Source organism: Bicyclus anynana, chromosome 2 (genome assembly GCF_947172395.1).
Source record: "Bicyclus anynana chromosome 2, ilBicAnyn1.1, whole genome shotgun sequence".
NCBI classification, from domain to species: Eukaryota; Metazoa; Arthropoda; class Insecta; order Lepidoptera; family Nymphalidae; genus Bicyclus; species Bicyclus anynana.
Genome location: NC_069084.1, coordinates 7,862,577 through 7,890,149, shown reverse-complemented (window position 1 = coordinate 7,890,149; position 27,573 = coordinate 7,862,577). Strand labels below are relative to the sequence as shown.

The 27,573-nt window shown below is 37.0% G+C and overlaps 2 protein-coding genes across 4 annotated transcripts in view; one reads left to right on the top strand and one right to left on the bottom strand.

The window, feature by feature from the left end:
• LOC112054810 (protein MTSS 2) overlaps nucleotides 1-27,573 on the top strand; it is a 173,065-nt gene that overhangs the window by 135,553 nt on the left and 9,939 nt on the right. Inside the window, exons 4-21 of one of the 3 annotated variants that reach the window (XM_052888832.1) lie at nucleotides 2,620-2,704; nucleotides 3,167-3,383; nucleotides 4,771-4,887; nucleotides 6,328-6,435; nucleotides 8,893-9,040; nucleotides 9,758-9,864; nucleotides 10,347-10,436; nucleotides 11,023-11,122; nucleotides 11,837-11,929; nucleotides 13,053-13,150; nucleotides 14,038-14,149; nucleotides 14,357-14,457; nucleotides 21,394-21,511; nucleotides 22,701-22,892; nucleotides 23,358-23,464; nucleotides 23,881-23,980; nucleotides 24,808-25,158; nucleotides 25,625-25,753. In XM_052888832.1, the coding sequence (XP_052744792.1) occupies nucleotides 2,620-2,704; nucleotides 3,167-3,383; nucleotides 4,771-4,887; nucleotides 6,328-6,435; nucleotides 8,893-9,040; nucleotides 9,758-9,864; nucleotides 10,347-10,436; nucleotides 11,023-11,122; nucleotides 11,837-11,929; nucleotides 13,053-13,150; nucleotides 14,038-14,149; nucleotides 14,357-14,457; nucleotides 21,394-21,511; nucleotides 22,701-22,892; nucleotides 23,358-23,464; nucleotides 23,881-23,980; nucleotides 24,808-25,158; nucleotides 25,625-25,753 (2,373 nt within the window). Of the gene's footprint in view, nucleotides 1-2,619; nucleotides 2,705-3,166; nucleotides 3,384-4,770; nucleotides 4,888-6,327; nucleotides 6,436-8,892; nucleotides 9,041-9,757; nucleotides 9,865-10,346; nucleotides 10,437-11,022; nucleotides 11,123-11,836; nucleotides 11,930-13,052; nucleotides 13,151-14,037; nucleotides 14,150-14,353; nucleotides 14,458-21,393; nucleotides 21,512-22,700; nucleotides 22,893-23,357; nucleotides 23,465-23,880; nucleotides 23,981-24,807; nucleotides 25,159-25,624; nucleotides 25,754-27,573 lie in introns of all 3 variants that reach the window. The other 2 variants (XM_052888829.1, XM_052888836.1) reach the window with 2 other exon arrangements.
• On the bottom strand, nucleotides 14,519-19,609 carry LOC112054813 (uncharacterized). The gene is made up of 5 exons (XM_024094715.2): nucleotides 19,501-19,609; nucleotides 19,118-19,150; nucleotides 18,739-18,928; nucleotides 17,930-18,069; nucleotides 14,519-17,029 (listed from the first exon to the last, which is right to left on the bottom strand). Exons 1-5 carry the CDS (start codon nucleotides 19,539-19,541, stop codon nucleotides 16,948-16,950), a joined length of 486 nt encoding a protein of 161 aa, XP_023950483.1. The 5' UTR covers nucleotides 19,542-19,609; the 3' UTR covers nucleotides 14,519-16,947.

The following is a 27,573-nucleotide window of genomic DNA, read 5'->3' as shown; positions in this document are numbered from 1 at the left end:
TAAAATACTTGAACACGATTAAAAGGGACATTGATTTGGAACTTGATATTATTAAGGATCCGCGGGGTTATCGAAACTAAAGCGTGGATCGTATTTAATTTTACTTTTATTTTTAACATTATGCAACTTTTTTAACACTGTTGATCTCGGTAGGTACAGAGAAAAGCTGTGGTATTTGAATGTATTTTTTTTATTCTGTCTAAAATTGTATTTTAACCGTTTCTAGTGTATCTGCCTTTAATTGAGCTGTTATCGCCCAGTGCATATAATTTGGTCCTTCGATTCGGAGGACGTAGCTTCAAATCCGGTCCGGTGCATTTTAAGAAATTAAATAGCACGTGAAAACAAATGGAGAAAGAACAACATCGCTAGGAATTCTTGAGAATTTTCTTAATTTTCTACGTGTGTGAAATCAGCCAAAGTGTGTGTATGTGTAGACTTAGTTGTCAACTTTCCTGATTTGTTCAAAGATTGCTTCATCTACTTATGGTTTCGAATTAATTAAAAAAATCTATGGATAATCAATTGTCTTTCCATATTTATATTTCAATTCAAAATACGTCTATTTTATTTTTTAGTTCTTACTAAAAATAAAACTCTCAAAGTGCGCGTTCTCTGTAATAAGTTTACGGCATATAAAGATAAATTATATGAGTTGAATAAAAACAGAATGCACTGTTTAATGTTGACATGGAACCCTTGTAAATATTTAATAGCTATAGGTCGTGTTGCAAATTATTTTTGTTAAAACTCTACAAAAAAAGGCATTTGGGCAGCAGGTGTTTTTCGGAGATAGGTTCGTAGTTCAACAACCCCGACTGATAACATCTCGGTAGATGGGATCTCAAACATAAGTGATACCTGTTTTTTGTTATTAAATATTTAGGACTAGTAAAATCCCGTGATTTCGCTTCTTAATAATTGGTAAGTGAGACGATACGCCACTACCTATTTGGTTTGGCACCATTTTCCAACCGATCAGTAGATAACACATAGCTAGGTAGGTACGATGTAATTTTTGCTTTTTATTAGTGTTGTCTTTCTCATCATTCTTATAATTTTGTGCAGCCTTGTTTATTTTTATAGGTTTTATTCTTTAATAATTGTATTGACCACGATCCTCATCTTAAATTTGTTTGATTTTTTAAATATTGTGTAAGTAATCGATATCCGACCTATGTCCAGAGAACAGTAACGGTTTTAATAAACAGAAGATGAAAGATTTCAAAGTCAAAATACCTAATGCAAGCTTATTAAGAAATTTGATATGAATATAAATGTGACGGACCTTTAGAAACCTACCAGAAAATTGTTTCTCATAATAGTTTTTTAAATTAAAAAGTTTTCGTTTCTGTTTTAGACTTTTTTTTGTATTTTTTTTGTCTTCATAGTCCATACCTATAAATATTACGTTTTATGTGCACTTTAAGTATTTCTTTTAGCAATAGTTGTGATAAGAAACAAATATTGTAAGCAAATATAGCAAGATGATAGGTATGATGTAAAATTTTTGTTTTTGCAAAGATTACAATATAAATTGAATCTATTAACATTTCTGAAGACCCTGACCGTAGCATAATAGGTCATAATGTTATACAACTCTAAAAAAAGACGGTTGATCTACTTTTCGAATTTATTGTAATAATTATTATTTATAGATCAAAGCCTCATCAAATACAGGCGGCATTCTATTAGCGACATAAATTATATCACAGACGTCTTTCATGAGTTAATTCATTTAATTAAATTCCATATCTAATTTATTATAATCATTATTGGTCAAGTGTGTGTCGACATACTCATCTTGCAGGGTTCTACAAGAAAGATTAACGCACTGCTCTTCTTTGGGAATATAATTATTTTAGACACATGGTCATGCAATTTACTCCGACGGAATCCTAAAACCATTACTTGTTATTAAAAAATTTTCTTTATTTGGATCAAATTTATATAATTTTCCTTTGACAAACTTTTTTTGTTGTTGTTTTTGAATCATTTACATTATTTTGATAACATCATACAATTTTGTTATTTTTCTTAAAGAAGAGTAGCGTATATTGCGATTTGGCAATATTCACATCATAGTATTACGAACTAGGGTTCGAGGATTTGGAATTAAATACCTGGTGACTTTTATGAGACTTTATTCCACTCCTTAATTCATGTATCAATTCACACTTCCAAACATAGGCAATTCGCAGTCCAAAATCGTAGCCGAATTCACTATTGTTCACTTGTATCGCTGGTAACACTTGATGTTCACTCCACTTCGTTTCGAAGTAAACTACCCAATTTATACCCCCCCCTACATGTCTGTTGTTTATTCCACGGAATTCGCCAAATCAAAACAACAACATAATAAATAACGCGACATAAAAAACTCAAATGGTAAACAACCCGACACGAACCCTACAATTCATGATTTTCAATTTCGGTTTTCAATGACCGGAACCGACCTCAGGATCGCAAAACCACAAGACCACAGAAGCAGTCTTAAAAGATTATCAGATGGAAGGTAGCATGTTTTTCAACCTATTATTCTCCCGTTGCAAAGTTTCATAAACCCACCGTTTATCTTATTAACTATTTTACTATATTATCTATATCTATTTGTTACAGGAGCAACAAAAGAGATCGGCACAGCTTTGACACGAGTATGTTTACGACACAGAGCTATAGAGAGCCGAATGAAGACCTTTATCAGGTGAGCTCATATATAGATTTAATTAATTACTTTATTTAAATGATATTTATTCTATTTTAACGGTTCGGAGAATTCTATCTGACAAAAATTTGTTTAAAAATATTCCTTTATTTTAGCAGCCTGTTTAAAGCAGCCTATTTAAAGCCTATTTAAAGCAGTAGCCAAAAACTTGGAAGAGAAAGCTTTGCTCAGAGTATGTTTACATGATTGAATTAGAAGTGAGGTTACCGCCACATACGCTCAACGAGTCAAAGATGAAATGACATTGGACAGAGGCGTTGGTTTTGTAACTCCGCAGTGGAAGGCCAAGTATTGGTCGATTCTCCCACGAATTAGACTAACAACATCAAGCTATTGACTCTAAATAGTTGGATTATGGACGGACAGAGTCCCTACCAAAATAGACCCAAGTCTTACAAGTCCATCGGCTGTTATTGATCGCATAACTTCATAATATTCCAGCACACTAATGGACCGCCTTATAACGCCGCTGTCGGAGCGCGCCGACGAATGGCGCCGCGGTTGCAACGGCGGCGGCGCGCTGAGCCGTGAGCACGCGCGAGAGTGTAAACGTGCCCGCGCTGAACTGCGACGCCGCGTGCACGACGCGCAGCGGCACGCGCGCAAGGCGAGGCGAGCCGCGCCCGACGTTAAGCGACGCGCCGACGTGTGCCTGCAGGTAACATCATCTCTAAGCCGTGAATGCAAGCGTGCTTGCGCTGATCTGCGCCGCGTGCTCGACGCCCAGCGGCACGAACGCAAGGCGAGGCGAGCCGCGCCCGACGTTAAGCGACGCGCCGACGTGTGCCTGCAGGTAACATCATCCCTAAATCGCGAGTGCAAGCGTGCTCGCGCCGAGCTGCGGCGTCGCGTGCACAACGCGCAGCGGCACGCGCGCAAGGCGAGGCGAGCCGCGCCCGACGTTAAGCGACGCGCCGACGTGTGCCTGCAGGTAACATCATCCCTAAATCGCGAGTGCAAGCGTGCTCGCGCCGAGCTGCGGCGTCGCGTGCACGACGCGCAGCGGCACGCGCGCAAGGCGAGGCGAGCCGCGCCCGACGTGCGCCTGCAGGTAACATCATCTCTTAGCCGCGAGTGCAAGCGTCCCTGGCTGTAAAATTCAATTTAAAATTTCGTAATCGCTAATGTATCAAAATATTTTTGTCATACCAGAATAAGTGATTACTTTATGTAGCATAATAAGGTAGTTTTTACACCAAATACACTAAATTTTATAACTATGTATATGTGTACATTATATTTTTCACTCTTATCCCGTTTAATACGCTTTCCCGTCTAAGACGCGTTTTTAGTTGGGTCCCTGCGAAATCGTATTAAACGGGTTCTACTGTAAATAGTAACCAATTACAAATACCTAAAATTGTTTTAATTAATTTACATTTATGCATATATAGGTAAATAGATGAGTAATCCTGCTTTTAAATCATTAATTGTTTGCATTCATGGAACAAATATGTTGATCACGTGAGTGGACGTAATACAACGAGATTTGTTCAGTTTTCCTTGTTATTATAATTATAAATATTAATTATATAGGTATTTGTTTAAATTATGATAGACACATACATACTCGTACATTATGTTATTTTGTGTGAACTTTAAGTTTTTTTGATGTGTGTCTTAATAAAAACTTATAATGTATCTACGTCTTATTGTCGTCACTATAGTTGGTATTTTTTGTTCATAGTTCTTAATCGGATTGTATACAATTTTTCATACTGGAATTCATTGAATAGGTAGGTTTACACATTAATTTCTTATATATATAATCTTAGTATAGATATTATTTTGGCTGGTAAAAGGCTTCGGCCGTGGCTAGTTACCACCCTACCGGCAAAGCGGTTTAGTGCTCCGGTACGATGTCATGTAGAAACCGAAAGGGGGTGGATTTTCATACTCCTCCTTACAAGTTAGCCCGATTTTATCTTAGATTGCATTATAACTTACCATCAGGTGAGATTGTAGTCAAGGGCTAAGTTGTAAGGAATAAAAAAACGGATAATTTTCGGGAGTGAAACTTGACTGTGAAATTAATTTGTATACAGGATATACAAGAGCGAAAACAACAACTCGAGGAAATGGAGGAGAAGGCAGTGAAGGCGGCCCTTATCGAGGAGAGAAGCCGCTTCTGTCACTTCGTGTCTTTGCTTAGCCCTGTGGTGGTGAGTTAGGGAACGTTGAACGTTATTGTGTCACTAGTTGACGCCGCGCGGTTTCACCCGCGTGGTTCCCGTTCCCGTAGGAATACGGGGATAATATATAGCCTCACAATCGATAATTGGGCTATTTAACACTGAAAGAATTTTTCAAATCGGACCAGTAGTTCCTGAAATCTCAGGAACTATCTGGTCCGATTCAACCAAACAAACTCTTCAGCTTTATAATATTAGTATAGATTAAATTATTACTTTGTTGAAGCAATCATTGAAAGATCATGATTTAATGAAAACGGCTTTTATAACATCAGACTATTTGAATAGTGAGCAAGTGTAGTGAGTTGTAACATCGGCGCACGCGGTTCATTGTGGCGTATTGCCGCTTTGGAACATTGTTCGCCGTGGTTTGTGACATATATCGACACTAACCGACACCTTCTTTCATACCTACACATATTCACCTCTGGTAGCACGCCGCGGCGATTGTCGCCGCCGGTGTACCGTTAACGGGTAGCGTTATTTTTCTTGTTGTTAAGCTATCGCAATTATTCGTTGAGGCGAGTCGGCACGCTGTGAAACGCAAGCTGCCGAAGACCTTTGCTTCGACGGAACCTATAGGCTAGCTATGGGCCCCTGGCCGTTTTGTGGAGTTCCGTCGAATCCCCGCCAGAACAGAATGATAACTGTGCTAGTTTTCCTCGAAATCATGACAAAATCAATAATCTAAACATGTTATAAAACAAAATCTTCCGTCGTGTTCTCGATTAACTGTAAAACTACTACTAATTCTTAACGTTATGTAGAGTGAGATATGAGGAAGATTGTAGTGTAATATTATTTGTCATGAGTTTGTGTAGATTAATTGGAATTTATGACGATAATTGTTTGAAATGTCGAAACGGAAACGTGTCGTGTTTTTCAAGTCACGCGGGCGAAATCCAGATCAAAGCTATATAATATTAATAACTGTTTTTCCGTATGTTTATGACGTTAGAAACTAAAAATAAAAATACGCAAATGCGTCAATACCACAGCGTTAGCTTTTAGCGATGTCTGTTCTGTGGTCAGTACACTTTAAATATGTTCATAATTTAGTTATGTTAAACTTAAGCCACAGAGCAAACAGCATGACAACAATTAACCATTTTTTTGCATTATTCAGGCCAGTGCTTGGCCGCAGTTATGTCAGTCGGTAAGGAACACGTTTTCCTTATATGTGCATATTCACTCTTGACTGAAGATGCTCATGTAGCGAAAAACGCAACCAACTTTCACAGAGACAATGTGATGGAATTATGAGCTTAATTATGATCCTACTGCTTTTCAGGTAGTAGTATGATAATATAATCTGTTTGACAGACATCCTCTAGGAATCAATCAATCGAGTCAATCATTCAAATCAATCAATCAATCAAAGTCGACTCATTGAAACGCGAAATGTTGCAGGAAAGTGAAGTGGCAATGCTAGCGGAGCTCGGCCATTTGCAAGAAGGCACCGAGCAGCTGTCGCGACAAACCTCCGAGCCGCGGAGCCTATCAGCTGCTAGCTTACAGGTGATTTCTTTTTCCAACCTTTTTTGACCAAATTCAAAAAGGAGGAGGTTCTCAATTACTCAAGACGCGTATGATGTTTTTTTAAAGGTTTGTTACCTCATATCTTCGTCATTTATTAACTAGTTTTAATTTTTTTTTTTGTTTAATATACTTTCAGGTTCGTCTCATTTCATTTTCATAAAAATCGTTTTAGTAATTTTTTGTTTAAATCAAAATAACTGAAATACCTGCGTCTTTGTATTCGGTTCCATTTTTATGTTGAAAAGATTATATTTTTTTTAACTTCTCTTTCTGTTATTTTGCTTTGATGAATGAGTGTTAGTCAGATGTTTCTTAAACATGTCAAAAATCCCCAAGAACTAAAGAAAAAGTATAAAAGTTTCATTGTTATATCGACTACTCTTGTGTCTATTACTCATCTCCTCACGGCTCTATTAGATGGCGTTACACTCGTCTATGAAAGAATATCTCGTTGGTCCAGTGGTTAGCCTATGTAGTTAAAAATCGCAATATTTTGGGTTCGAAGTTCTAAGTCTCAGCCTGAAATTGGGAAGTTGTTGGCGTTACAACCCCTTATCTCATCTGTGAATATATTGGTTCAATATGAGCACCAGACCACTGTTTCGAGCAGCAGTGAATAAAGTTAAATTAGCCTTAATTATTGCTAACCTCCGATAGGAGGTGGCACTGGCAGAGAGAAGAAACTATTATTAAAATGACTGCGTTCGTACTTACGCATCTTTTTACTGTATGAGATAGCGTTACTATAATCAAGGAACAAATACTATTTTTAACCGACTTCCAAAAAGGAGGAGGTTCTACGTTCGACTGTATGTATGTTATTTTTTTTTTTTTTATGTATGTCCAGCGATAATTCCGTCATTTGTGGACCGATTTTGAAAATTCTTTTTTTATTTTGAAGGGTTTGATTCCAGGGTGGTCCCATTTTTTTCATCTCAGGATCTGATGATGGCATCCTGGAGAAATCGAGGGGAACTTTCGAAAATTGTAGGGCTAGTGCGTTTGTTAGTGTTTCCATAAGGTATTTTAAACCACTACAATTTTATGAAGGTCTGGAGTTGGTCTGATGATGGAGCCAAAACACAGACGATGGAACTCGTCAAGGATTTACAGCAGGTACCTTTTGTCTGGGCTTGATTTATTTGTATTGATGAAAACTTTCCACCTAGATGGGTTGTGACTGTATTAAGGGTCTGATGATGAAGACGAAGGACAGTTAAGAGAACTCCTCAACGGTTCACAGTAGCTACCTTGTGTTTGGACTTGATAAATTTGTATTGATGAGAACTTTCCACCTAGATGGATTGTGACTGTATTAGGGGTATGGTGATGAAGACGAAGGATAGTTAAGGGAACTCCTCGACGGTTCACAGTAGCTACCTTGTGTTTTGACTTGATAATTTTGTATTGATGAGAACTTACCACCAGGATAGGTTGTGACTGTATTAGGGGTCTGGTGACGAAGATGAAGGAGAGTTAAGGGAACTCCTCGACGGTTCACAGTAGCTACCTTGTGTTTAGACTTGATTTAATTTTATATTGATGAGAACTATCCAACCATATGGATTGTGACTGCATAGGGGGTCTGGTGATGAAGACGGAGGACAGTCACCTTTCACGTATTTCTGAATATTCATATTACGTGTAGATAAAGGGGGAGTAATGAGTTAAGGTAGTATTTTTAAAATTGGGATTGTAGGACTTAGATACTTATTATAAAAAAATAACGTTTCAACTAATTGATTATTAATTTTTGTTCACACTCAGTAGGTGTACTAACACTAAAAATTAAAAAATAAAAATTTTAATAAAAAAAATTCAACCGACTTCCAACTCAAAAATTAACCTAAACTAAAAAGCAAAAAATAACATCTTACCTATGTGCTACCTTCTGATCAGTTTGAAGGCGGTGCCAATCTAGTGTAATGTTTTAATTAAAGCCGTTTCTGAAAGAACCACAGAAATTTTGTAATTTAAACGGCTTAAATTAAAACATCACTGGCTTGGCACCGCCTTCAAACAGATCAGAAGGTAGCACATAGGTAAGATGTTATTTTTTGCATTTTAGTTTAGGTTAATTTTTGAGTTGGAAGTCGGTTGAATTTTTTTTATTAAATTTTTTTAATAATATGCTCCCGCAGGAGATATTATAGTGCACAACTGTGTGCGCAAGCACAGGTGCACGCTCTATTCCCTCACTCTTATAGTTCGATGAGATGGCAGACCGTCATGACCGATGAAAGATCAGGCGCAGGAGCTGTAAGAAAAATCTCAAAAACGTATTTTTTTTGTTTATCGAACCCTGGACCTCATTGAACTAGCTAATCACAGGACCAATGATGCAGCAAAATACTATTTTAACACAAAAATAAAAGCAGATTTAACAAAATACTGTATTTGAGAGTTCCCTAACAAACATAATATGTCCAATTGCAGGTGATATGCGACGTGAAGTCCTGCTACAGCGGTTGGGCGGAGAGCGGCTCTGCCCCGCACTCGCCTTCCGCCTCGTCCAGACTCGGCAGCCGCAAGTCCTCCCTCACGTCCATATCCTCCCTCACCAGCCAGTGCTCGGACCAGCACGGTAAGCGATACTACATCATAACTTTTAAACGAGCCTACCACACACTCAAAGAGTAGCGACGTCGTGTGCTCACGTCCTGTTGCTTTTCATGTTCCTTGTTCTGCTTACTGCTCCTTATTTTGTCGATTTTGAGCGCAAGTCATCTAGCATAGGCCTAGTATTGTGTGGTTGCGGCATAAAAATTTGTGTGTGCCTTTGAATCCCTCACAAGGCTCAGGATTCTAACCTAATAGATTTTTTTTTATTTCTCTTTATTTGGTCTACCAACAGACATACAAATAATACAATTATTAAACATAAATGCAAGGAGCAGAAAGATAAAATGCAAATCTATTTATAGGTATCTAATCTATCTAATCTATCTAATCTATTTATAATATATTATTAGGATACTTAATCTTAAATACAGAACTATACAACATAAATCAGATTACTTATTACTTAATTCTAAATTTACCGAATTACGGAATTTGGCTAAAGAGCCAATATAAATATCAGTGACACTTAGCTGATTATATAATTTGCACAACCTTGGGATTGATGAGTTAGCCCCATTAACTGTAGATCGATGTGGAAAAAACACTTGCTATTTGCTATTGCAATTATACAATCCATCTCCTGCTCGGGATTCAAACTTGGCGCTCGAAGCATAAAACGAACTTTGCTTTGCTTGTTGAACAAGTAACTATTAATAAATTACAAATTACTGTAAATTAGGTGTGTCAGGATCAACAGTAAGCTGTTCTACGCCCATATCGAGCGCGTCATCGAGTCTCACTCCGGCGCCTGCGACTGTACCGGACTCCCTTCGTGGACTTTCACAGGTATGTTGATATAAATCAATTAATACATTAAAAGCTAGTGATGGCGAAACGCTTGGCCCACTTTAAAACCAAAATCGACTTAATTATACCAGTTGCGATGGACAGAAAGCGTCGTGTCGTGACGCATCAGAAAAAAATCGGTATCATACATTTTATATGGCAACGTTTACAGTTATTTGTAAACGTTGCCATTTAAAATCACAAATATTGGGTAAGAAATGAAAGAATGTCATTGAAATCTAGGTCTATAGTTCGATCCGACTAAGTACTAGCTAGAACTAGATTAGCCAAAATAGTTCTATGGTCCTCCTTGTATTTATTTTTCATTTGTTTTATTTTATTTTTTATAAAAATATTTTATTATTATACTGTTCAACTATTGTTGTAGATGTTGTAGATATGTTGTGATTGTTTTTATTATTATTTTGTTTTTTATTTTATTATTGTTTATGTTTTGTTTTGTTTTGTTTTGTCTCCTGTAGTCCGGCTCTCGGTTGGCGAGCGTGTGCAGCGCGGACTCTGGGTTCCGATCCCAGGACGCGCTCCAACGACCGTCGCTCTACGTTGACAACGTAATTTTGTTTTTTTTTTTTTAATTTTTGTTGCTTTTTTTGTTAAATACTTTCTTTTTTTCCAATTTTTATTTTTTTTTTCCCAAAAATTTATTTTGTATTCGTTAAATTTCTTCTATTTTCAACAAGCCACCAAACAATTATCATCTGCAAAAATATCTGTCCTATATGTGTCTGCCTAAGAAAATTTTGGTACCATATCTTTTCCTTGCAAAATGACTCGGGGGATCGTAGTGGGTTTAAGTTTCATATCTCCTCTTCCTCCATGATTATATTATTAATTACTTGTTTTATTTTGTGGAATTCAGTTTTTTGCAAATCCCGCGGGGATCATGGATTTTTCAGAAATGTAAAGTAATCCACAGTAAAATATATTTCATTCCAAATTTCAGCCAAATCGCTTCAGTAGTCGCAGCGCATAGAAGAACAAACACACACAAAATTTTACCTTTATAATGATGTGATTACCTAGATGCGAGTATACGTATAAGTATTATATACGTATAATACGTATAAGTATTTTAAAAACAAATTTCTTCGAACACCTTTTGAGTTTTTTTTTTAATGTAATGATAAATTTTTCTAGGGTTCCGACAATCAGAGCGTAAGTAGTGAATGCGTCACTCCCTCCAAGACCAACGACGAAGACAATATCGACGACGCCAACGACGTCATGGGCAACGTTGGTGAGTATTTGATCATACTCATTAGAACCAGCTTACACTTACAGATATGGACTAAGAGCCAATCTACAAATTGGTAGGTCGGGCTATCGCAGGCTCCGGAAGATCTGGACCCTTGAAACCTACTATCTTCCAAACATACTATACTACTATAGATACACTTACCCATGGTATATGTCTTCTCAATTTTTAACACGCTTATATTAGCTTCACTTGTAACTGACTATGTATGTAAAAATCTTGAAATCTTAATTTGATCCACTTCCTGGTCTTCGATTAGGATGAAATTTTGCACACGCTCTGAGTTGTGATCACAATATATGACTAGCTAAGAAACGTCATTACAAATCCAATATAGCGGCCTTCCAAAGATGGCGGACTGGCTGAAATGCACCCCCATGATATGGGTATCAAATGAAAGGGTTTGCTGTCAGGAATACGAAAAATCTCCATTTGTAATTTTTTGTGCGTGCTGAAAGCCTGTTTTTTTAATTTTTTTTAACTATTATATTTATTAATTTTATAGAAAATGAGAAAGTCGAACACAGAACATACGCTATATAAGCTATAGCGTATAAGCTAACACTAAGAAGTGAATTCCAGAGTATTCATAATTCCGTGGACGTGCCCAGCCGTGTTAATGATTTTCATTCATTATTTATAGGCTGATAATGATGATGAATATAATTTTAGTTGTATTTCCGTTTCCTTTTTCAGCGTCAGCTACTTGGCCCGATCTGAAAGACACGGCGCAATTCGAAAGGGCAGCCTCTGCTATAATGGGAGGAAGACCACACACTATATCTGGAGGTAAGAACGGTAGAATAGTTTACTTTAAAGGAGATGTCCCACTCTCCATACATTGTTTGCCCCAGACAAAAAAAGTTACAATCAAACTTACCTTTGGGTTGATTGTAATGTCTAGATTAATTAAAAATTTTGTTTCTAATCCTAGATACCTCCATCTCATTTCTAGAAAGTAAAAATTAAAATGATTTTAAAACCCCGCTATTTCTTAGATTACTATTTATATCTTTCAATATAAAAATTGTAAGTTAAGTAATTGTTTTTTTTTTTTATTTCACCTGGGGCAATTTTAGGACATCTCCTTTATTTCTGGATAGCTTTATTTTTTCTTAGATTTCGATACTTAGTGAAAATTAAATTTTTAAATACAACAAGTCATGTGTTGATGAGTCTATGGTGTTGATTCATCGCCTGTAGGCCTACGATGCGTGACACAATACACCTGTTGAAAAGCAAAAGACATAGTCGACCAATAGCGGCCTAACCGGAAATATCGCTCTCTCAGTCGTTGCCATGAGACGAAGGAGACAGCAATAATATATTGGCATTAGTTGTCTTGGGATTTTGTTTTCATAAGATTTGTTATGGCGTGCATGTTATGCGTATTGGTAATTGGGCAGCCAGAACGATTATTCAAAATTGCATAGAATTTTCGCAGACGAAGTCACGGGCGTTTGCTAGTAGTTATTTTTTTTTTATTAATATTTACAAGTCAGTCCTTGACTACAATCTCACCTGATTGTAAGTAGTGATGCAATCTAAGATGGAAGCGGCCCAACTTGTTAAGAGTTGGATGAAAATCCACACCCCTTTCTGTTTCAACACATCGTACCGAAACGCTAAATAGCTTGGCGGTACGTTTTTGCCGGTAGCATTGGCGTATCGAGGATTATTTCCTGGGTATGTCTTTTCCTTTCAGGGTGGGCCTGGACCCCAACATCTAATCCATTATTAGTATCATAATAGAATTCCATATTGGTAGTCTAGAATCCTAGGGTGGGCACAGGTCCATTCTAGGGTGGACACGACCTACCCGACCCCCCGCTATATACGCCTATACGGTAGGGTGGTAACTAGCCACAGCCTCCCACCAGCAAAATTTATTAATATTTAAATGATATTTCAGCATCAGAACGCGGTCACCCCAGACCGGCGCTGAGCGTCCACACATTCACAGAGACTACGAGTCGCGAGGCCATATATGCCAGACCACCGTTACCTACTGTAAGTCATGCTTTAAACGTAATCCTATTGGTGTTAATATCTGTTTTATGACTTAACCCTCGACGCAAAAAGAGGGGTGTTATAAGTTTGACGTGTCGGTTTTTCTGTGGTACCTTATCTCCCAGCAGGCAGGTCATCTCCTCATCTCCGCCCGGATAAAAATCCAGGTGGGGGTACGGGCCTTGAGGCTATGCCTCCTCGCCCGGGTAAGACGCGGGGATCTTGTTCCCCCGGTCATGTTTTTCCAGCCCTTATCTCCAGAATAATGCGATTTCAATTTAGTTTTTTTTTAATGAAAGGTGACTTATGTGCGAATGTTTTTATACATGTTTGATGAAAATCGGTTGAGCCGTTTAAAAGTTGTGGGGGGTGAAAGAGAGGAAGAATAACCGAATGTCTGCAAATATACTCGAGTGGGGTCTCAAATGAAAGCGCACTGAAAGATAATATTGATGATTTGATCGAGAGTTTTTCAGAATTTTTAATTTTTTTTACACTGTCTGTTGTTTTTCCAATCATTTTACTAGTTATACATTAACCACATGTTATTCTGGCGTGTTAAACATACCTTGCTTGTATGTAAGGATCGAATGTTGGAAACTGAATTCTAATTTAGCTAAAGGAAGTTATCATGACATTTGATGGGACTCACACGAGTATAAAGTTGCATTGGGTATTCTCAAAATTTATAAACAATAAAATATTAGATTTTTAACTATCGTGAGTGTTATTCATATTAATTGATTATCACGATCACGTGAGTTTTAGCCGTGTTTCATAATCAATTAAAATGAAATATTATTTGGTACGGAACTGATCTAATGGAGTTGGACGGTTGCCATAGAAAAACTTTATGGTATTTATTAATGAACGTGTGTTTTTGTCAGAGATGTTCATCACTGGAGAGGCCGACTGTGCCCGCCAAGACCAACGCTAACACGGTGCACGCCGAGTTCAAGCCCGCCAAGCCTTCCTCCTTGCCGCCGCACCTCGCTAAAGGTAACCACTCGTGCACTATTCGATGTGTAGACAGAGGTAGACAGCATCAGATTAGAATTATATGTATAAATAAATAATAATCGTTAATAAACCGTATTCGTCTCATTGCTGAGCTCGAGTCTCCCTTTATTGCCAGTCTCTATGGCACGGACTATAACGTCACACTCCTGGAACACGTGGTACAACAAAAGTTGTTGTTTGCAGCAGAAATGCCTCAAGCCGTGTACGTGAACATGTCCGAGCTGGCGACTTTGGCTGCATCCAGAGCTCAACAGCAACACAACACCGAGTATCCACAACAGGAAAAGGTATGCAGTATATATATGTATAATAATAATTGACAAAAAAGTGATAAACAAACTGTTAGAATTTGGACTCTCGAGATGAAAGAAAACACATTAAAGCACTGCTTGACTATCTGTTTATTAATATTTGTAAAATATAGTGAATTGCAGATCACTTGAAAAATAAGATAATGACAGATAATATGACACTTGAATGAACGAGAGATGGCAGTTTAAATAAACAATATAGATACTTTTTACTGGCTAGTATTGTATAATAGACATGTAGTTTTGCTTATTCCAACACAAACAATGATTATTTTATACTATAGATATGCTACGTGCCCACAAAATCACCGCAAAAAGTGATCTGAATTTAGCATCTCCACTGAGCGCACACATGCACAATTTTATGTTTACTTACCCTACATATATGTATAGTTTTTATACTTCCTAAACACACAACTCGACATTGTAGACAATATTTATGTGTTTAAATAACTTTCTTTGTTTAATAAGCGAGTAAATGAAATTAAGACAATTAGCACAATTGTCTGCCTTAGTTTTGATGCGTTAGTTTCTTGTCTTTAGTATAAAATATCGTTGTGAACAAAACTTTATTACTTTTAAGTTAAAATGGAAAAATTAAAAAGTACTTTATTTCCCAAAAAATCGAGTGATTTCAAAGTTGGTGTAGGTTTAAAATTGTAAAAACTATGTATTTATCAAACTTTATTGAAAGGTTTAAAACAGAGCGACACTTTACAGGGTAAGAAAGTCGGTCTTCGAAACAATACGATTAAAAAAAAACTAAGCGAAACTCTGTCGCTCACATAATTATCTATACTAATATTATAAAGAGGTAAAGTTTGTAAGTTTGTAAGTTTGTCACATTTTTTAAATGGGGTAATCTTCGGAACTACTGGTCCGATTTCAAAAATTCTTTCACCAGTAGAATGCTACATTATCGGGGAGTGCTATAGGCTATATTTTATATTGGTATCATATATATTAGCCGAGTTATCACAGTTTTTGTCATACAGGTCGGACTAAAAACCTTTTGAAACAGACTTACTTATTCGCATGCGCTGCCTTAACCATTGTGTAAAATTGAAATTAATGTATGGATACTTTATATATCTTTAAAAGTTCTACAAAAAAGTCCGCGACGCCATATATCTATCTTCTATATATTAGCAGATATAGTACCTTTTGTGTTTTAAAAATTATTAATTTTATATACTTAGGTTTACGTCATTATTTATACAACTAAACTTTAATCCTTATTAAAATAAATTATTTAATAATCACAAGGATATTATGGAGATAAGATTTGCCCTTTACAGTATGTTAATTACTTAAATAGTTTCGGAGATAATACAAAATTTCTAAAAGACGCAGAAATTCCGCTATATGACGCCCGGCGCTTTCATTTACGTAGTTCCCGTTCCCGTGTGAATATGGGGATCAAACATAGCCTTTGACACTCGCAAATAACGTAGCTTTCTATTGGTAAAACAATTTTCCAAATCGGTCCAGTAGATCCAGAGATTACCTCCTACAACCACACGAACTTTACCTCTTTATATTATTAGCATAGAAGTCTCTATTTCTCTTGGTCATACCACCACTCTCGAAGGACTGGACCGATTTTGCTAAAGGTAGGAGTAAGATAGAGAAATTACAGGGTAGGGTAGGGTACGGGTAGGGAAGCGTAGGGGTAGTGTAGTAGGGGTAGGGTAGGTTTAGGGCCGGGTTTAGGGTATTGGTAGGGTAGGGGTAGAGGTAGGGTAATGGTAGGGTAGAGGTACGGGTAGGATAGGGAAGTGATAGGGTGGGGGTAGGATAGGCGTGAGATAGGGGTACGGGTGGGATAGGGGTAGGAAAGGGATAGGGTACGGGGAGGGTAGGGGTTGGATGGGGGTAGGGGTAGAATGGGGGTAGGGTGTAGGTAAGGTAGGGGTAGGGTAGGGGTAGGCTTGGGGTAGGGTAGGGGTAGGGTTGAGGGTAGGGGTAGGGTAGAGTAGGGTAGGGGTAGGGTAGATGTAGGGGTTGGGTAGGGTTAGGTTGGGGTAGTGGTAGGGTAGGGTAGGGGTAGTAGTAAAGTTGACATCGAAATTTACGCGGACGAAGTCGCGGGCGTCCGCTAGTTACTTATAAAATACTGTAATTTTAATTTACTACAGATCTGTATTCTGTTATTTTAACATAATATTTTTATGTTGTTTAAATAGAAATTAGAAGTATCTTATTAAGACTTACACTACAAACAACAAAATACGTATACTAAATACGATACTATTTAATACTATGTATGCGTCAACGTTATAATATCTGGTAAAGAATAAAAATACATATCGTCGATTAATAGCGGTGGAATATAGAATATCGCTCTCTCTTTCGTTGCGATGGGACGAGAGAGAAAGCGATGTCGATCGAGATATCTCGTAGCGCATTCTAGGCTTACTTATAAATATTCGCTTCATACACTGAAAATAGCATGTATAAAGTTAACTAGTGCTTCGTATCAAAAACTCGCATACTTGTATTTTTGTCTAAATAATAAGTTGGTTGTTCACGTCTGTGCCTCGAAGATCTGGAAGATTGAAATAGTTTGGATTAAACAAATTATGGAATATCTGGTAGGTATATTAAATAATGACAAACTCCTTTAGCTAAGGGAATTTTTCATGATATCAGATCATAGTAAAGTCTTCAACTTGCATGATAAATTAAGTGTAGGTATATAAATCGAATATAAATTTAATTTATATTTGATTCATACAAAAAATAAAAACGAAACTAAGGAAGAGGTTTGTCTATAAAAAGAAGAATGCCCAAATGACTTTCAGGAATTTAGGGCAATGGAAGCTTAATTTAAATTTGACATTTTAGGTCTTTAAATTTAAAATTCACATTTCGCGGCAATTATGTGTTGAGTTCTGTGTTTTACATAAATGTAATTTGTTATGCCCAATTAGGATTTGCAAGGTGCTTCCTATGTTTTATTAGGTATCATATTATGTTACTAGGTAGACATACAAAAACTACAGTAATTAGGGATATTAATTAAATGATAGTAAATCAATCAATAATAGGTTACCAATTCGCCTGAACATGTATTTTTTACACTTATTAAATTACACGACTCCTTTCACTTATTCTGATTCTTGTATATCTTCCTTGCTTCTTTCATACAAGTTTGTCAGTTTACGGTACTCTTGGCCTGATCATTATTGAGAATGACCTGGATTTGGTCTCCACATTGGCCTGACTCTTCCTACATTTCCACTCACCCTCGCCGTATTTATCATAATCATTCATTAATCCCTTTTGTCAGTCTTTCTTCGTTTTTTTATATCAACTATCTTTATCTCTATCGTCTTTTGTCTCTACGTGATCTTCTAAGCAAACCTATCTTGTCTAGTCACTACACCTTCCTACCAAAACGAATTATCAATACACTATTTCGAATCTAAGAATGCTTGAAACTCACAGTTTTTCCCAACGAAACTTGGCTGCCAGCGTCTCTGATATCTGCCCTTCTTTAAGTTGTTTCTTTACTGCTCGTTCTACCAACCGCAGTGAAGAGAATATGTTCTGTACGTTAGATGGTTGACGGTTGCGTGATGTTGTCTGAAATGTATGGCATTATATTTCTTCTTTGCTTATGATTAATCTCTCTCAAGCTACCTTAGAACAGGGAGTCTAAGTTAGGGAGGTAGTGGGCAGGAGTCGGAGCTCCATTGCTTGCTTAAATATACAGGATCAGACCAGCGTCCAGATACTGTTTTTGTAGCGCATCCAAATGTGGGTGGGGTTAGGGGTATCTTCAAGTATGTAGTGAATAAGGGCCTTATAGACAAGCACATCTAACTTTATTGCAGTCAAGCTCAATGTATATAAAAAGCTATTAGTAATAACCACAGAACAGACATCGCTAAAAGCTAAAGCTTTATTCGCAAGCGTATCCGCGCATGTACTGGCATTTTTGTTTTATTTACTGACATTGTATATTGTTCTGTGACAAAAGGAATAAATAATATTCAACTCTGAAGTAAGGGTAACTTATTTCTTTTTTCACTAAATATTAAACAGCCAATTACGTGAAGAGTTTATCAGTGTGATAAGTATTAATAAACTACATATGTGTTTGTTTAGGCCACGCTCCCAGGTACGCTGGTTTCAATACAAAGAATTGGCACTTTATAAATCTTTATACCTCTTATATCTGTGGTAACAACACTTAAGGCATGCTTGCTTTGATTTAGTATTTATTGCTAATATGTAAAATATTATTCTTACCATTATCTCAACTGCATCGAACAGTTTGCTCAATTCTTTCTTCTCGCGATCATTTAAAGTCGGATCGTGCGCATCAAAAATGCCACTGTCTTTTAACTTCCTCTTGATGTTCTCAAGCGTTATCGGTACACTCGAATCGAGAATTTCGCCCGATTTGTAAGCAGCCTTCGCATCTTCCAACTCGTGGGGACTAGAAACATGAAGGAATTATTAGGTACAAGTATCAAATGGTAATTTTTCGCATCCCTCTACTTCCCTCCGAGAGGATTGTGTACGGTTTCGCGCTCTCGGAAAAGTCTATGACCGGTAATGGAGGAATATTGGCAAATTAATATTACGTCATAAAAAGTAGTACATAATATATTTGTCCATTACTCACCATGCTGAAGTAATAAAAACGTTAACAGCAAGTCTGTAACAATATGAATGATTATTATCACACTATTAATTATTTTATAAAGGCGAAAGGTTGTGTGTAAGTATGCATGTACATAACCAATTTGACTGAAATGCAGAATGGAGATAGAATTATATCCTAAAGTAGGATTAACACAGTCTACTTTTTATACCAAAAAATCCACAGTTCCGCGTGATTTGTGCAAAATAATTTCACGGTCTTAAAACACATTTTTGCTTTGAACGTATCCATAATAGTTTAAGACATGTCTATATTACATTTTTTAAATAAAGGCGGTCAACAACTACAAAATACTATTTTTTTTGCGTAGTGTTATTTGCTATATCGAACCATCAAATACTTACATAATATTAGCAACGGCGAATATAAGTTCGATAGATTTCATTATTTTCTTACGGTAATCGCAATGCACTTACGCTGATATAACAGTAAAGACTGAGAAAATTCGTCCCGCGTTGTAAAATTTACGGTTTTATGCCTGCCATTCAGGTATGTTAAACTTCGCGTTATTGAAATACTTTGATACTTGAATGTTATAATTATTGCGAGAGGTTTTTAAGGCTCGATGCATTTTTAAATACATAATTATTTCCATTGTCAACTGAAAATGTTATACATTTATTTGACGAAGTTATTTGTTCAGGGTTTTTTGTTGTTGTTTCTTTCGTCTTATTTGGTTTTTATGGTAGGAGGTAATTCAGAAAAGTCATAATAAGGATCAAGTGTAAAAACCTTATTTTCTTCTTCTAGTCTTTGACCACTCAACTGCATATCGTCGTGTGGGCTGATGCCGGGTAGCTCAAAAAATTCAAGTATTTTTTCTTCCTCTTCTTCTTGATGCAGGTTTTCAATAGGTCTCTGTATTACGTTGACCGTTTCCGATCTATTGTGATCGCCTGATTTTCCCTCTAATACCGGTGCCGTCAGTTACAGCAGCAGTTGCGTTCTTCGAATTTTCGTTTTCAAATCGTGCGCGATAAAGAGAGGTTATCCGCTATCTTGAGAACGCGTTACATATATTCACTTGTGATATACGATATTTGGATATTACAGTTATATAAAAAGTAGATACAGGGGAAAGTCTCTGAAATATTTCTCACCGCAGTTAATTGCCTCGACTGTTGACAGAATGGCTCTCACGTTTTCGCAAAGGTCAACGAAGAAAGGTGGCCAAAATTCTTGCCACCATTCCATATAAACATGATTTGTATAGCTATTAAAAGAAGTCAGATTGAGTTTCGTATTCTTTCGTAGGGAAAAGCGGATATCAATTTTGTAAATTATTCTACATAGGATAGAATAATAGTGACATTAAAGACTCCTAAAATTCAAGTATAATAGTAAGTATTTAATAGTCATTATATGAATTTGTAACATTTCAACGTTCAAGATCATATTGTTTCACTACACAGATTCAAAGGTAGAAAGAGCCCATTGTTCTAACTCCACAAGAAATTCAAACATAAACATGCATTATAAGACGTACTCAGTTCGTACACAAATTATATCATTTCACACAACAATTGTCGACAAGTGAACATCTGTAGGTATAATAATATTATCATAATATACTGTTTTGACAATACAAATATGAATCGATACTAAAAGTACTTGGAGACGAATGACTTTCGAAGATGTTATTCGTATTTTTACTCGACTGCAAGAAGGGTTATGTTTTTGTTAACAAAACTGTAAATGATATTAGGGCAATGTGTCGAATGAAATGTAAGCTTTCAATTACTATTAAAAAGCTTTTTGTTACTCATACAAACATAAATATCATCACGCCTCATTCCCGTAGGGGTAGGCAGGGATCCTTGCATGTATCCTTTGCATATTATATTCCCATCAATCCTTCCATACAAGTTCATCGGTATAGAGTAATCTTGATCTGGCCTAAATGAAGAACTAACAGACGTACTGCAGTTTTACAAATACGGTAGCTTACTAGTGGTAAAAGAATTTTTAAAATCAGTTCTGTAGATCCAGAGATTACTCCTGCAACACCACAAATTTTGCCTCTTAATAATAGAAGTCGGTCCAGGAAAGTTTGCTTTGTTCTTCCGCTTCCAACATTTCCACTAACCTTCAGCTTATTATCTCTTTTGTTAGTCACCTTTCACTCATCCTCTCTTCATGCATCTTAAAACCGTCTAAGGATACCTTTCTCGATATTAGCCGTTATGTTCTGTCAGTTATTCGATTATTAAAATATACAAAAATTTTATTGTTTCCAGGTTTGTTCAGAAAGCAGTGCCAGCGAATCGTCTCTGGAATCTTCCAGCGGTTACGGAAGCCAGGGAGCGTTCGCAGCCGAAGACCATGCTCATCAACACATGATGCCTCATCCAGATGGTATGCGAATTTAGACTTTATTGTTTTACAATTAACGTAGCATTTGCAGTTTTTTATTGAGTTTTTTATCAACTTAGTTGCTCATTGTATTTAATGTTCTGTGATATTAGATTTTAGTAGTGTAAATATGTATACGTTGCACACATTGCCTTTTCGTTATATTGCCTAGTTATTTGTGAGTGTTTTTAATTAAGTTTTGTGTTTAGAATGTTCAGTTTCAGATCGCACGCTAATCAGCATGCAATGCATTTTCAGTCATGGGAAATTCGTAATGGGAAATTCTCATGACCTCATTTGCATTTGTAGATGGAAATCGCGTTTGCTGATTAGGGCGCGACCAGTTTTATGATTAATTTCCTGAAATTATGCTGCATATTTTGTGTTTATTTTTTTTTACCAAAATTTTCCGTTGTATTATTTTTGTGTGTAAAATAATTGCGTAGTTGGCTGTACAAAAGATATGCAGAGTGACTTGGGTTTATTTTTATATGGAGTTAGTTTACGTAATTTCGTTTTTAAAATGAGGATTGTATCGACACGCATAACTCTAAAAGATCGGCACTGCTACCAATGACCTTTGACGGTCTTTCGCTCTATGCCATTTAACTGACATCTTTATTTTTGAATCAAAAGGCCGCATCTTCGCTTATTATCTGGCTTTATTACAGCAAAACGCTGGCCTACTAATATTCTAAAGGCGAAGGTTTATGTGCGTGTGTGTAGATGTTGGTTACTCCTTTATAAACTACGCCGCAATCACTGAGTTGCCTGATTTCTGGAATCGATTTTTTTAAGAATTTCGTTATACTCATGATTGCATAGGTAACTTTTTACCATGGAAATATCCATGGTTCTGGATTTTCCCGGCGATGAGGATTTGTTAAAATTTCACGCAATTTTGATGACCTCGGCTAATTACCAACTTATACCGACAAAGACGTTTTAGCGTTCCGGAACGATGTCGTGTAGAAACCGAAAGAGTGTGGATTTTTCATCCTACTCCTGTCATAGCTGACCCGCATCCATCTTAGATTGCATTATCACTTACCATCAGGTGAGATTGTAGTTAAGGGCTAATCTGTAAAGAATAAAAAGAAATGTATCATGTTGTACAGTCAGCTACGCGATTAGGCTCGATTGTGTTGTTTTTTTTATGCTTTGCATGCGTTTTATTTGCGTACGACCACAGTGGAGTCCGAGATCGTCACGTTACGAAGGGACTGCGACAGTTCTGTCGCAGCCGCCAGAGAGAACTTCTCGATATCGCTGGGCAGCTTGGAGGAGGCGGTCCGCTCCTTGGACGAGGCCACCGAGACTCCGACCTTCGCTACCATAGGGAAGAAACCTGCCGTGCCGAAGCGACGACCTGTCTCTATGTCAGGTAAGTTGTTGTATGTTGTGAGATAATTAAAAAAACTATGTCCAAAACACAGAGTAATCAGAGTAAGTCTTTACGAGCAACGTACTGAAGCAGCAGAAGCAATGAAACCCTTTAAAAAAAACAAACGTCACGCGTCTCCTTAACAACCGCATATACAATTTTTTTTTCATAATTTGTATTTCACAATTTAACACTAACCAATAAAAAAATACTCCATCTTTTTTCTTTAGTTTGGAGCTGTGGAGGAGAGATCTGTATATTATTGATTAATAGCTACACTGACCCCTCACAGTGTAGCTTTTCATTGGTGAAAGATTTTTTATCTCTCTTTTTTATCTTTTAATCTTATTTTAGATCCACCACCAAAAAATTTGGTTCAAAAATCCTAGTAACCTTGTTTATATAATTATCGAGAATATAACACAAGAGTAGAATGTGTATCATGTTTGATAATTCTATTTCCAGCTTCAGTATGGTCCCGACGCGGTTCGTCCAGCTCGGTGGGCAAACCTCCTCCTCCGGTGCGACGCTCTTCCTCCATCTCGCGACCACAGCGACCGCCGTACCATCAGGTTAATAGTCCTTTGTTGCTATTCCAACAAAAAATAAGTTAATAAGGGTTTTCTTCCTCCTTAGTCCTATCTACCTATCTTTTATTTATATATAAGGAAGCAAAGAGATTTGGTGCTTAAATGCATGCTGCTTTAACGCAGGTTGCGTGGTTTATGGGTGCACTAGCGGACGCCTGCGAATTCGTCCGCGTGGAATTCAGTTTTTCACAAATCCCGCGGGAACCATGGATTTTTCCGGGATGAAAAGTAGCCTATGTGTTAATCCAGAGTAGATCTATTTCCATTCCAAATTTCAGCCAAATCGCTTCAGTAACCGCAGCGTAAAAGAGGAACAAACATACTTACACACTTTCACACTTACACACAAACTTTCGCCTTTATAATATTAGTGTGATTTATATATTGTATAATTCCAGAGTAATATGTCGGGATCTCAAGTGAACACCAACGACACCGATCACCTGCCCCCGCCGCCCGCTTTCCTCTTGCAACCGGAAAATGAAGCCAATAACACTGGTATTTTTTAATTTTATAAAGATAAGAGTATATGGTATGACAGTATATACACACTTTGTATAAAAAGATAAATTTTTGAGAAAGTCTGAAATTGAGCTACTTACAGTGTATATTATTAATGCATTTCTAAGTCTTGAAAAAAATATTGAAATGTATATGTAATTATTACGCTGTATTTAAAAAAATATATATCTGCTCTAGACTTCCAATTCTGGTATTGTAACGTAGTCTGCGTTTAAATCACAGAAAAAAAATGCATACAAAATGCACTATTACTAACATAAAGTATACAGGAATGGACTGAGGGAGCAAAATAAATTCCAAAAGATTCAAAATGAATATTGAAAGTTAAACTGTTGATTGTCTTAGTGAGTGGAAGTGTAACAAACGTTGTCTCCATAAAATACCGTTAAGGGAGTGGGATGACAGATAGTTACGCAGTTTCAAGCGTGGTCTGAATATTCAGTATACTATAGAAGGATGTTAACAAATAGACACGGTTTACTGTCGACAACTTTTTTTCTGTGATGACTAATATTATTACTAGGTAAGGATATATTAAATGAAGTAGACGTGACAGATCTCACTGTAGGGCATATTCACGACACCAGTGAACCTGTGTCCTATACCTCGGGAATAGGGTGGAATGGTCCCTAGTTAGGACTGATCACCCGTCTGGCTTCGTCAGACGTCCCCTCTATAAATGTACAATTATAATGTAATCGTCGAGATAATTAGGACATTCGACTGCATCCATCCAAACTTCTTAGGTTACAGATGCAAAAAATACAAGTCATGTTTTAAATCATTTGCAATATTGCTTCCAGCCCATCAAAGCATAAACGTCGCCGAGACAGTGAAACAGCTAACGGAATTGAAACACATGCCCGCGTCGCCCGGCCTCGTGCGTCGCACTCTCCAGAACCAAACGCAAAACCAGAGCCAGAACCAGAACCAAAACCAAAATTACGCCAACCAGCAGAGTCCAACGCAACTGAGTACATTCCAGCAAGCGAAAAGCAACTTTTCGTCAACCGTTAGCCTCAACAGTACGGGCAACTTGAACCCCATATACGGACAGACGGGTAACAGGATTATGGCGTATGTGGAAAATTCCATGTTCGTGAGGAAAAACAGTTTGAACAGCTCTAATTCGGACCTTTATAGTGGAAATTCGGGTAAGCGTGCTTATTATTTTCATCATCTTGGTAGTTGATGGGACGGACAGAAAGTTATTGCATACACTATAATGTTTCTATGGGAAGACACTTTGTAAGGGCTTCTTTTTTTGGCAACATAAATGACGAGTATTTGCTTGTCGCTTAAGTTATTTAGTTGTGTGCAGCAAGCAAAACTATATTCATCTCGCTTAGAAAAGGTTACGATGTATTACAACTTTTATTTTTATTCTCTTTCATCTGGTATGTTTGTTTGCTGTATATGTTACTTAGAAGGCATAACAATATTTTTACTGTTTATTAGTTCAAAGATGTTAGAGTATCACGTGTTTATTAGTAAAATAGCAATGCCCATACATCAAAGCATTTCACAGGTCATGATAGGTACACGTTTTATGTAGTCATACGTTTTTTGAACTATATTTTCCTTTTGCATCTTTAACGTGGTTTTTTGGCATCTTTAAAGGTGGCATCTACGGTGAGACAAAAGGGTCGCCGATCGGTTCCACTCCATCGACGCCGAGTTACGGAGAAACCAACACTTTCTCAAGCTTCGGACCCCGCGTTACTAATGATTCACATTACGGCCAGACGGGTGAGATTTATTTATTAAGTATTAAAGATAATGTTATGTTACATGATTCAGCGATTCGCGAAGCTGAAGTGGCAATGGGCAGGGCACATAGTTCGAAAAGCCGATGGACTTGGGGTCCCAAGGTGTTGGAATGGCGACTTTGGACCGGTAACCGAACCCCCCCCCCCCACTAGGTGGACTGAAGACATCAAGGGTAGCAGGTAGCTGCTGCTGCAGGGATGCTGGCGTCTCGAGACATTTGAAAGTTGAAAAATGTTTGAAAGTCCAAAAGAAAGAAAAATGTTTGAAAGTCCATCCAAGAGATCCAGCTATGGGCGCCCATCGGCTGTTTATGATGATGATGATGATGATGATGAAAGATATTATTATAATTTTAGACTTTATTTTGGTAATATTAATACATTGTATTTTGGGGATTGTTTAAGAAGAGATCGAACAACTTTCCGTTAAAAATAAAGCCTCAAATACATAATTCGCTTCGACGCTTCGATGAAGAAAATTAAAAAAGAACGGACTGTAGAAAATGGTGGATGATTACAATGCAAAGGAATGTAATAAAATATCAAAGACATCTCGAACTGACGTAAGCCGAGTAGTATAGCGAGGCGCTTCACATTCGAATTTCGAATCGCTTCGAATCCTTTGACTCGGGCGCAAAAACCTCAGACCAATTATAGAAGGACCTGTATCACACTCATAGTCACGAACAAAATTGTGTGTCATTTTCTGAAGAAAACGAGCTTAGATTTGGTATACAACGTGTCCCAAAATTCAACGATAAGCGGGCGCCAAAAGATTGACCTGCTCATGAGCACTTAAGGAAAAATAATAAAAAAAAATATACCTAAATTTTTTTTTTAGTTACAAAATAAATTTTAAAATTCTTTGAAAATTTACACCTTGTATGATATTTTGAACTACCGCAGCTACAATTTCTTAAATATGCTTAAGATTTTTTTTGTATCGGAACCTAAGTAGTACTACTATTCACCACAACTCTTAAAAACACCACAATGCCCGCAGTTTTTACACAAAAAAATATCAAAATATTTTTTTTCCCTCAAATTTTTAAAGATTTTTACTTTCAGTCTACTTTGACTCATGGTCTTGCAAAAAAAAGTATGAACACCGCTATGGCAAGTTATTTTCAAAGTTGACGCAACTAATCAAGATTTCAAAATAGTATAATACCCTAGGATAACTAGTCGCAAAAAAAAAATATGCGTACCATTTGTAAACAAGAACTAAATTTCTAAAATGTTTTTGCTCCTAGAAATCACTTTTACTTTATGCACAAAATGATGTGAGTCATACGTTGCAATTTCCTAGAATTTTAATGGAACGAACGATAACATTTAAAAATAAGAGAGAGAGAGAGAGAGAAAGATAGCGATAAGTATACGTTAGAGAGGGATAGACAGATGTTCTTTGTTGAATGACAATGATGCAGGTAAAGAAAATCCTGTTCCCAGCAAGTCAGTACGCTCTGCTCCTTTGTTTACTGCGCAACTTTCCGTATTCAATTGACGTGGCTCTCGTACTAACGACTTTTGGCTTTGCATTTTGGACTGGACTTAAGTGATCTGCAAACTGAACTGACCTGGCATTATTTTGGACTGTGCCTGTGTTTTGTGAATTGGACTTTTGGTGTATTTTGGACTGTTTAGCGTTATCATGCCGCAACCATACACGCCGATGGAATACGCTAACATGCATCTCATTTATGGAGAATGTCGGTGCAATGCTAACGCTGCTAGCAGATTGTATCGAGAAAGGTACCCAAACGCTCAAAGATATCCAGATTATCGGGTATTTATGAA